Genomic DNA, 11,270 nt, shown 5'->3' on the forward strand with positions numbered 1-11,270 from the left:
TTCTTTTTCAACGTAAGTTTTTTTTTTATGTAAACATGTTTTCATAAATAATTTGTTTGCATTTAAGTCCTTGGCACTGCTCTTTGTATTGTAAGTTTGGCAGAGGAGTTCCCAGATGATGTTCTTATCCCCTGTCAGTTTCAAACACATGCAAAGCAGAACACCTTCTTATTCCCCCCCCCTTTTTTTATTTTATCTTAAAGGAAATTTAATTCCTTTTTCTTGGAATATCCCACTTCCATTGCTTCATTTAATCATGGTGCAGTACAATAGGTGTAAATCTGTCTAATTGGTATCGCATTCGTATTATTATCATATTTAGAATGTTATTTATTTGTAAATTCATGTTAATGTTGTGTATCTGTATACTTAAGAGCAGTTCTTTAAAGTATAGCATTTGTCTCGATGTTGCAATGTTGAAGAAGGTTCTCACATGTTCACTGCATTATCTACAATGAAAAACCAGATTCGAGTAATGCAATAAGATATTGCATGAATGCTTTCCATGGAAGCATCATCATGCTCGTTTGACATGCATTTATGTTTTTCAGATCCTTAATATGATGCATTCATATATCTTTGGTTGTTGAGCATTTATTCACAAAGTTTTGTATAGTGATTAGATAAATGAAACGCACTATCAAACTAAATTATGGCACAGAGCCACAGATCACTAGGTGGAAACCCCTGCAAATACATGATGCAAGTTGTTAAGCAGTATCTGCAGCCTTTGTTGCAGTCAGAATTTCACCGGCAGTGGATCACCTTGATTGATACAATCACCTCTAATCCATTAATATATACATTTGCGTTCACCAAATCCATCCATCATTGAAACCATATATTTCTATTATTAATATCCAGATGTAATCCAGTTTAAAAAGTATCATCCTATATATCATATTTCCATCACTTATTCTTTGCCTGGGAACAACCTAAACCAATTCCTTTTAATCAAAACAACAAGGGAAATAGACCAAAAAAGAAAAAAAGAAAACATTTTCTTATGAAGGACAGTTAGGGACATGAAATCCCTCTGCATCAAATGAATGTTTATCTATTACCTGTACCTATTGAGAAAGGAGAACAGTGTGACTCTATTCGCTTCGGGCCAGCTGGTGCCTCCATTGATGATGACTTAATGCGTTGGTTCAAATGCTGCCCTGGGAATTGCCCCCTCGAGCAGGCTTTGTTCAACCATCGAGTTGTGTTGTGGTACTGAATGGTATTATATACAATTTTTATCCTTATCGAGAAGCATGTCTGAAACATTGCCAGCACAGTGCAAACCCTCTTTCTCAGTCAAGCTTTTTAAACTTTGTAACATTTAAAAACAAAATTGTAGAAGCTGTGTTTCTGCTTCCTACATCTCTTCTGTTCTTACACAGATGCATCCCGGAAGTGGATTTGCATAAAAACTCTCCTCCAGTTTTGGAAATTCTCCAGACTCTCTAAGATATGGAGCGCCAGCTAGATCTTTGTGAAGCTTTTTCACTTTAGAGCTGAATTTCTTCCAAGAAATATTCCCCTCATCATAGTCATCCACAAGTTTCACAAAATTCATCCTGCACCAACAGATTAATAATTGTTTACGCACGTTATGGTCTGGAAATTACAATGATTCGGTGCTATAGTATTATTCATTCAAGAATGGACAGAAATAACTAAATTGAAAATGTTAAAAATAGTTCCAATCTAATAGCTAGCAAATTACCTGTCAGGGCAGATTGTCTTCTTGAAGTTCTCAAATCGCCTATGGCCTTGAACTGCCTTTGCCATATTTCCGTCATAAGTATACACAAATACATCACTCTGAAGGGCAACAACATAGTCTAAACCGGCCAACATGTTCTGATGGTTCTTGAAAGGATTCAACTCCTCATCTGTTGCCAGGGAGGAATGAGAGAAGATGTTAGGGAAATCCTCCTTAAGAGGCTCCATACTTCCATTTCCATAAGCTTCACCAGCTACCAAGTAAATTCGAGTACTTGGTGGGAAACCCAATGCTCTGAGGAAGAGGGAAGTCTCCCTAGGGGTCAGTGGACAGCCACCGAGCAATCTTCTCTCTGTACCATTAATCTCTTTCTCCTTCCAATGGCTGACTTCATAACGCATCCTACGTAGTTCATCATCTTCTTCTGCTGTCAAGCTATGACTGCAGCCAGTAAATGCAAGCATATCCATCTCGTATCTACAAAAGTAACAACATACATCAGCCTTTGTTTCTTTGCAGTATATGACGTTAACCAACGTTACTATTTATCATGAATGTAAAGATGATACTATAAACCCATTTTTCATGAAAACAACTGCTTAATAATATCAAGTGCAAAATTAGAGTACAGTGGAAGGGAAATATGGTATTGTTTTTTTCATTTTTTTTTGGATAAGTGGGAATGTAGCATCGATATGCAAAAGAAATAAATTTATTCTACTTGCCTCAAATGTAGAGCAAGATAAGGGCTTCCATTTTGGCGCATTCTAGAAATCAACGTGTTTCCAAGTTCTTCAATTGCAGCAGAATATTTCAGTGCCTTGTAGTTCACCCAGCACCTCAGTTTTTGTATGGAACTTGAGATACCATTATTGGCAAGCCGAGAATCAGTGTGTGTAAAATAGATTACTTTATGCTGCTTCAGCAATGGTAGGACCTCTGCCTTATAATAGCTAACCTATACCAAAGAACGTAATAATTAGCTGCTACTTATCTCAGAGGGAATCAGTAATACATGTATCATATGATTGACTAAAGCAAAGCCACTTATACGGCTGTATAGATGGGCTACTAAAATGATTGCCATTTGAAGCCAAGAAAAAGAAACAAGCATCCTCAATCATAGGTGAATTGTTTACTTCCTGTAAGTATAATTGCCAATGACAAAGATAAGGTTCTAATGACCTTAGACCAGGATATAGGCGTTTTGTTAAATGGCTCAATTCCAGCATACTCGGGTGGTATTGTCTCAACTATGTGGACATCATCCTTCAGGGTTTCAATGAAGTGCTGCCAGTCAAACAGATCTTTAAAGCCACTGCAAACATATCAAACCAACCAGTTAGCTAAGGACGCAACAATAGAGCATGTCATGCAACTCTCTTGTGGCTTAAGTAGCCAAAAGCAGATGTCAAGCAAGCCACCAAACTAGGGCATAACCATAAGTTAGCCATACATTAATAGCAATGCATGTCGATTTATTAAGAGCAAAAAAAGAAAGCTTTGCCTAGTTGGCAAGGAAATGTATCATTTCAGAACAGATCAGACAGGCTATATTAGCTTTAATATTCAAGTCCAGAAACATGTAGTAAATCCTTGTTATTAGCTTAGAACAGATCAGACAGGCTTTATTAGCTTTAATATTCAAGTCCAGAAACATGTAGTAAATCCATGTTATTAGCTTTAATATTGAACATTTAATCAGATCATATTAGGGACTGATGCATTGCTAGGTGTAAAGCAGACAATCCGAACCATTAGCCAGGTACACAGAGAAGCTAACCTATCATCTGCCCAATATGAGGAGTGATCGAGTGAGGGAAGGACAAGTGTTGCCTTCATAATCTTAGCAACAGCAACCATATCACAGATCTGCATTCTAAAATTATTGATACATCAGACTGCAGTAATAATAGACAGACAGGCTATAAAAACTAACAATGAGAAACACACAATAAACAGACCCCAAATCTCATCTGATTCAGACCACCATTAGCATTTACGAGAATGTACCCATTTGTCTTTGCATCTAGCTCTGCCAAGAACGAAACATTTACAAGCTTAGAACAAAGCATAGAAACCAATTGCAACTTTGCAACACACGGTAAGCATCAAGATGTCACTGAACACACACAGAGAAAGAGAAATTAGGGAGAGATTATTAACAAAGCAGTAAGAATTCCATACTCTTATGATTCTTTGAATGGTCAATGCACTGGGTGAAATTCTCACTATATGGTTTTGACCAAATACCTGAGTGCTGGATAAGAAGAAATGAGACAAATCTCAAGATTCTTTTTGCTAACCAGAGTAATAAGTTCCAAATGATTTTCATTAATCATGTTCTTCTAGCAAACCAAACATAAGCGAGACAATAAGTCTAAGATGAAGACTTTAAACTTACCTCTGTTACATCTGATGCCAGTGTCATTAAGGTTCGATCTGAATCACTTCCCCCCTCCCTGTACCCGTAGTCATGAGAGCCTTCATCGGTTAGCTTTAGTCGATTGGTGGATGCATCAAGAAAATCCTAATTACAACAATGGAGGTGGCAAATTAGCAAGGAAAAGTCTTGTAAAATGTTCTTCAATTGATCAATCATTAAACATAACTTAAGAAAAACACATGTAGTAACAAAAAATCAGTTTTTTGTACAAAAGTTAAGAACACAATTCTGTCCAAGTGATAGACTAAGCTTCTGATCAAGTCCTCAACTAAAATAAGTTGAAATTCACTCTCTGGACCTCAACTTTGATTAAGAAGAAACCTAGAATGCAACTATTCCTACAAAACTCCAACTCTTATTTTTTCTTCAGGTATAAGTGCAAAACACCCATGTCCAGCTTATATATGGATATGAACAAGAGGATATTATCTTCTAACATGGAAAACCATTCCAAATTTTGAAGGAAAAAAGGGTCATCCGAATACGAATAACATAGAACTAATACCACTTACAGGCATAATAATATTTCATCTTCCAATGCAAAAACTATACTTAAGCCACTTACTGTACTCCCTAATTTCTTCTTAGTATTCGTAAATGCTTTCCAAAAGTGAAAACAGTAAACATGACAACAGTCACCAATTCATTTCCGAAGCAAGATCATTTTTGTAAAAGAAAATTTCTTAGGAATATCAAAGAAATAGATCACATTTTTTCACATTAATCCATCTGAATTAAATCTCAGTGCAAGTCAAATCATAAACAGCAATAACAAAGACACAACAGATAAAGTTCAAAAATCATGGAAAATACCCGATTTGATGTTATGGTTTCGATAGCAGATCCAAACCAACCAGAAGCACAAATCTTAAAAACACCCAAAAACAAACACACTCCACAGAAAACCAAGAACATCCAATGCCCAACCTTCCTTCTCTCTTTCAGCCCAAAATAAAAAACCATAGATCCAACACTCGGCTTCCTCAGGAACAACCCTTTCCTTTGGCTCAACCCTTCGATTGAAACGGAACCCACAGCTCCTCCAACTTCCGATCTGGGCGAGTTCAATGGCAGATCGATCTCATGATGAACGCTCATGTTATTGCCGTTGCTCCCGCTATTACCGGCGTTACTTGAACCAGCGGCGCTGGCGTTGGCGCCGGTACATGTACCGGTCTGGGAGTTGCCATTGTTGTTGCGCTTGAACGAGTGGCCCCGACGAGTCATTGGGCCCGAGAAACGGGGGCTGTGAACCCGCGGTGAAACGCCATCGGGCGCGCTGTGGTGATGCTGCTGCGTATGGTGAGCCATATAAAAAATTATAATCAGCAATACTTAAATTTATTTATAGTAACAAGAAAATGAAACAAACAAGCAGACAAAGGATTTTGATTAAACCTCCATTGTCAACAAGAACGAAACAGAGACTTCTGCGGTATTTAGCGCTCTGAAAAATAATGATTTTCGGAATTTCCCTAAAAGCGTGTTAGGACAGTAGAAATTATTGTCTGTCGACTTGAGTTTTTTATACATAAATTTCTAATATATATTTCCTAATGAATAAGAAATTAATTTAGAAATCTTTTTTCCGAAATTTTGAAATTGATTAATTATATATTTTTATCAGATATTTGTTCGATACAATATTAGATTAGTATCAAAATATAATTGTTTTTTTAGTTATGGAAGTAATATTTTAAATAATATATTGTAAGATCTGGATGCGTCTTTGTCATTTTCAAATGTAAATATAATAAAATTAATAAATCCAAGATTAATATAATAATAAAAGCTAAGCCACTCAAAATAATTCCAAATATATCTTCTCCTCTCTCTTCCGTTTTTTATTAAGTGTAATTTATGTTAATTTTATTGATTAATTTAATTTTTTTTAATTTCGTTTAATCAACGGTGATATCAGTTTTGATATTAGTGCCGCCTGTTAATTATTTTTTTAGTTTTTTTATTAAGAATAATTATGTCTGTGTAACATGTTATCTGTCTTTATGACATATTTATTTCTGCTTTAGTGACATATTTTTCTCTGTCTTTTGGTAGTTTACGATTTTTATCGTTGCTTTCGTTTATTTTTTTCTCAGAGTTGGATTTGACATTGTCACGACTAATCAATATGATGCTTATTTGTCATCATGATGATATTTCCTGTTTTTCAGATTAATTTGGATACGATTTTTGCTTTCATGGATAGTTTTTTTATGTTGCTTGACTCTGATTTACGATTTGTCGGTGACTTTCAGTAGCTTCATCCCCTTTTGGGTTCGTTTACCGATGTAGTCAGATATGTTTATATCTTTATTTTGTTCAAGCTTTTGGTTAGATTTTTTAACATTTTCCTTATTTAGTCCTTGTGTGATATAGATGGTTAGCTTTTGTGTCAATGGTTATAGGAAAATATTCTAATTATAATTTTGTTTACGTTTACGTTATACTTGTAAATCTTCGTTGTAATTTTAGATTTTTTTATTTTTGATAAATCTAGTGACTTTCTATATAAAAAAAACTCGAAATATATAATAATAAAATAGTAGACTAGTGCATGCTTGCATGATATATTAGCTTGTGTTTTAATTTGCACATTGAATTTGAAAACTGCGCCAATGATTTAAATAGAAACAAATGAACATGTCTGAATGTGATGGGAAAGAAAACTCTTGTTAATCCTTTGTGCCGGCTACTTTGATCTTCTACGGTATATGAACACTCGGTTATTATTTATTGTATAGGTGATGGGAATTTATAAGTCGAATTAAAAAATGGTCTGCATACTATTTCTTTGTTTTTTTTATATTAATAAATGTGCTTAAATTTTAGGATAAATTAAATCGATAATCATTTAATTATAGGATAAACTACGCATTTAGTATCTAAACTATTAGTTTTGCTCCGTTTGAGTACTTGAATTTTCAATTTTTTAAAATTATACCTAACGTTTAGTTTTTGTTCCATTTTAGTATCCGTCCTTAAAAATTAACGTGTTTAGTACCTAATTTATCAGTTTTGGTCCGTTTTAGTATCTTTAGCTTTCACTTTTTTTAAATAATGTTAGATTTTGAATATGCGTACTAAAATGAAACAAAACTAAACTTTATGTATGTTTTAAAAAAACTTGTTAGATTCTAAAACAGACCAAAACTGATATTTTAGGTACTAAACGTGTAGTTCACCCTTAATTATAAGAATTTTAATCTGATCATCAATCTTTCTAATTTTATCAATCAAATCACTGAAGTATTTAAATTATATCAATTAAGTCATTTTTCGTAAACATTTGACAGAAGAATAGATGTATCAACTAGCAGTTAACAAAATTGATATGATTATACACTTGATATTAAAAGTATAAATTACACGCTTACTAACTGAACTTTAGACATTGAACTTTTTTTTTGTCACTCGACCGTTTACTCAGTAACGGGTGCTTACATGGTTTATTTTAATAATAAAATATATCACATGTTTACTCGCTGAACTTTACCATCTCTCCTATTTCACTCACTGTACTTTTAACTTTTTCAATTTTAATTTAGCAACGTCATATCACCGTTAGAAATTTAACGGTCGAGTGACCAAAAAAGTTTAATATCTAAAATTTAGTGAAAAAATTGAAAGTACAATAAGTGAAATATGGGAGAGAGTAAAGTTAAGTGAGAAAAGTTTAATATCTAAAATTTCCCCATGAAAGAAGATAGCAGATTTTAAGCATGGGTAAGACTACTATTTCTCATTCATTTTCTTCATCTTATTTTTGTTATTATAGTTTCATTTTGATTTTTTTTATTAATTTAGGTGAGTATAATATAATTTATGTTCAAAGATAACTTTCAATCATTTGATATTGAATATTCATATCTATGACATTTCTGATGCTCGAATCCGAGATTTTAAAAAATGACAACAATTTCTTTATCCCCTATATATAAATTTCATTAATAACATGTTTCATTATATTTTGATTACATGTGTCACTCATTTTAATAATCATTTTTCGTGTTTTTAAATTTGAGTGAAAAAATATTTTTTTAAATGATTAAATCTGTAATTTATCTTATTATTATTATTTGCATTTTTGTTGAAAAAAGAAGAAGAAAACGATGGGATAAGCATTTTCGTTCTGAGAGGGCCCAAACATGACGCGGGATTTTCCGGTTTCCACAACTAATCAGCTGTTGTTTAGACGATGCCAACTTTTCGGATAAGAATTTTTAGTTTATTATTTAAATAAATTACGCTCTGAAACATGTATTTAAATAAATAATTCTATTTATACAAGGCAAAAGTGTTGAGACGAAGGTTAAGGAAAAAAATACTTATATGAGATAATAAAAAAAATTATTATTATTTTAAATAGAAAGAAACAAATAGTACGAGGAGAAGTCGGTCAGTCGAAAAATTTAACGCCTTTAAGAAGTCAATTAGAGTATTTGATATGTTTAAACTCTTCATCTTCCTCGACTAGTATTTGATATGTTGTAGGTGGAAAACATGAAGAAATATTTAAAAATTTTGCAACCGGTAAACTTAGCTTATCGGAAGGTATCGATACCTTGCATAGAAGTATCGATACATAAAAATATAACAGGTTAAAGTTTGATAAAATTGATTTCAGTTTGAAAAAACCGGTCGAGATACCGGAATTGTTGAAGTTAGTATCGATACTTTTCTAAGTATATGCACCAAAGTATCGGTACTTTAGGAATTTAAAATAATTGCAATAATAGTGCCTTGAAAGTATCGATACCTTAGAAATATGTAACGATACATGACAATATAACAAGTTAAAATTTGACAAAACCAGTTTCAATATGACAAAACCAGTAAAGCGATACTTGATATATTGAAGGTATTGATACTTTTATAAGTATATGTATCATAGTATCGATACTTTAGGAATTGAAAAGAAAAGAAAAAAAATGAAAATATATCGAAAGTATCGATACCTTAAACAAAAGTATCGAGACTTGGGTAATTGTATCGATTAAATATAAATAACATATTCAGTTATAATATCAAAGGCATAACTACATTTCCTCTGAAAATAGATAGAAGACAACTGTAGTAATCGAAATCGAAGTGTATTAGTTGTTGTGAAATAGAAGCATAGCGTTTTTGAAAGTGTAGTTGTTTGTTTGTTGCTGCAGTCGAATCGAAAAGTACGTTGTCGAAACCTTAGTTTTTTAATATTAGAGTAATCGAAAATAGGGGATAGATGTATGGGTTTGGGTTTTCGAAGTAAAGAAACATCTGAGACCGATTATAGGTAGAAAGTGATATTCTAGGTAGAAAATAAAAATCGATACTTTTATATAATATTATAGGTAGAAAACGATATTGTAGGTTGTATAAATGTACCAATACTTTCCTGAGTCAAACCCCGATACTTTTAATAGAGAGTATTCCCATTCATTTGAAGGAAACCCTAATTTTTTTAGTATTACAATATTCAAAAATAGGGATTATGGTTTATGGGTTTGGGGATTTCGAAGTAAAGAAGGATTTGAGACCGATTACAGTTAGAAAGTGATATTCTAGGTAGAAAATAAATATCGATACTTTTATATAATATTATAGGTAGAAAATGATATTGTAGGTTGTATAAATGTATCAATACTTGTAGTAGAGAGTATTCTCATTCCTTTGAAGGAAACCGTTTTACTATAAGATTAGTTATCGATACTTGTATATTGAATAAATTGTATGTAACTTGTATTTGATTTGATTTGAGTTAATTTAATGCTTGACTGTTCGTAAACTGATATATAAAGGAAAAAAGAAGTCAATGGATCTTGTAATACCCCAACTATCGGGTCAGGGACCTAAAAGGTAAGAAATTAAAATTTAGTAGTTTAAATTGGAATAAGCTATGGAATAATTTTGGAAATTTGTGTTTAGGTCTTTTTAGCAAAGAAGGAAGAGAGAAAGGGCAAAAAGGTCTTTTATCAGCTTATGGATTTAAAATTCATTTTATTTTAAGATATTTTAAGTATTGAAAAGGGAGAAAAGAATAAGTATATGGAGACTTGGTTATTTCTCTTCTTCCTCTTCTATTGGCTCGTGACTCAATTGTTTAAAGGTGAGTTACTTCAAGATGGTGATTTCTTAAATTTATGGGTTTGTTTTAAAGCTTTAAGAGGTATATAAGATTAAGGAATTTTGAAGATGAAGAAAAACAAAGTTACTAAGGAATTATTAAGGAATTAGTGAAATGGGTTTTAAAGTGAAAGGTTGAATTTAGCTTATGAATAGTTTCTAAACGTAGAATTGACTTGTTAAAGTCCTAGCTAAGAGGTTTGAAGTGTCAGAAATGATTTAAAACATGTTTGATTAAATGATATGGATCTTAGCTTTAAGAATTCTATTGAGAAATTTGGATGTTATAAGAGGAGTAGTGGATATAAGTTGATTAGTATGAGTATTAATGAGCTTGAGAAGTTGAATAGAGTTAAGAGTAAGGGATTTAGATGAATTTGGGTTAAAATTCGAAGTGAAAGAGATGAAATCTGGGCAAGGGTATCATTAATTGAAGAACAGTACTGATACTATAGTGTTAAATCGAAGGATTTAGGTGGAATTTGATGAACAATATCAATATTGATTAAATTATTATCGATATTAAAGTGGGGTATTGATACCAAGAGTTGAGTACCGATACTATTATTAAGTATGGAATTCCAGAATGCTAAAATGATATCGATACCGAAGTGGGTATCGGTACCATAGAAGAGAAGTATCAGTACTATAGGAGAAGTACCGATACTATTGTACCTAAATTTTAAAAGAGTTAATTTTGTTTTTGTAAATGTTGATTTGGTTTCGTGAATGGAAGTTGGTATTGATATGAGATATATCTATGTGTAGATTTGGATTTAATTGTATTGAAGGAATCGAAGTGATACGAGATTGAAGGGAAAGAAAGGGTCTTCATTTTAAACTTACGTGAGGCAAAGGTGAGTGCAACTAAATTGTTTTATATTGAATTTAATGACGACTTGCGACAAGCCAACCTCAAAGTTTTCGATCGAAAACTATTTTTTTATTTTATTTCTTTTATGCAATATTTTATGACATTTTATTCAAGTATATTTCCAAGTT

At 32.5% G+C, this 11,270-nt stretch overlaps 1 protein-coding gene across 2 annotated transcripts; it reads right to left on the reverse strand.

Annotated features, from left to right (window-relative positions):
* Positions 1 to 986: 986 nt before the first annotated feature.
* Positions 987 to 5,579, reverse strand: LOC120169305 (O-fucosyltransferase 35-like). 2 transcript variants are annotated; one of them, XM_039177485.1, is made up of 10 exons: positions 5,559 to 5,579; positions 4,974 to 5,450; positions 4,119 to 4,244; positions 3,902 to 3,974; positions 3,679 to 3,749; positions 3,498 to 3,586; positions 2,900 to 3,032; positions 2,440 to 2,672; positions 1,715 to 2,191; positions 987 to 1,565 (listed from the first exon to the last, which is right to left on the reverse strand). In XM_039177485.1, exons 1-10 carry the CDS (start codon positions 5,562 to 5,564, stop codon positions 1,364 to 1,366), a joined length of 1,887 nt encoding a protein of 628 aa, XP_039033416.1. In that variant the 5' UTR covers positions 5,565 to 5,579; the 3' UTR covers positions 987 to 1,363. The 2 variants fall into 2 exon arrangements, with proteins under 2 accessions (XP_039033416.1, XP_039033415.1); XM_039177484.1 differs by lacking the exon at positions 5,559 to 5,579 and having other exon boundaries at positions 4,974 to 5,486.
* Positions 5,580 to 11,270: the final 5,691 nt, after the last annotated feature.

This window comes from Hibiscus syriacus, unplaced genomic scaffold, assembly GCF_006381635.1.
Source record: "Hibiscus syriacus cultivar Baekdansim isolate YM2019G1 unplaced genomic scaffold, ASM638163v2 tig00111758_pilon, whole genome shotgun sequence".
NCBI classification, from domain to species: Eukaryota; Viridiplantae; Streptophyta; class Magnoliopsida; order Malvales; family Malvaceae; genus Hibiscus; species Hibiscus syriacus.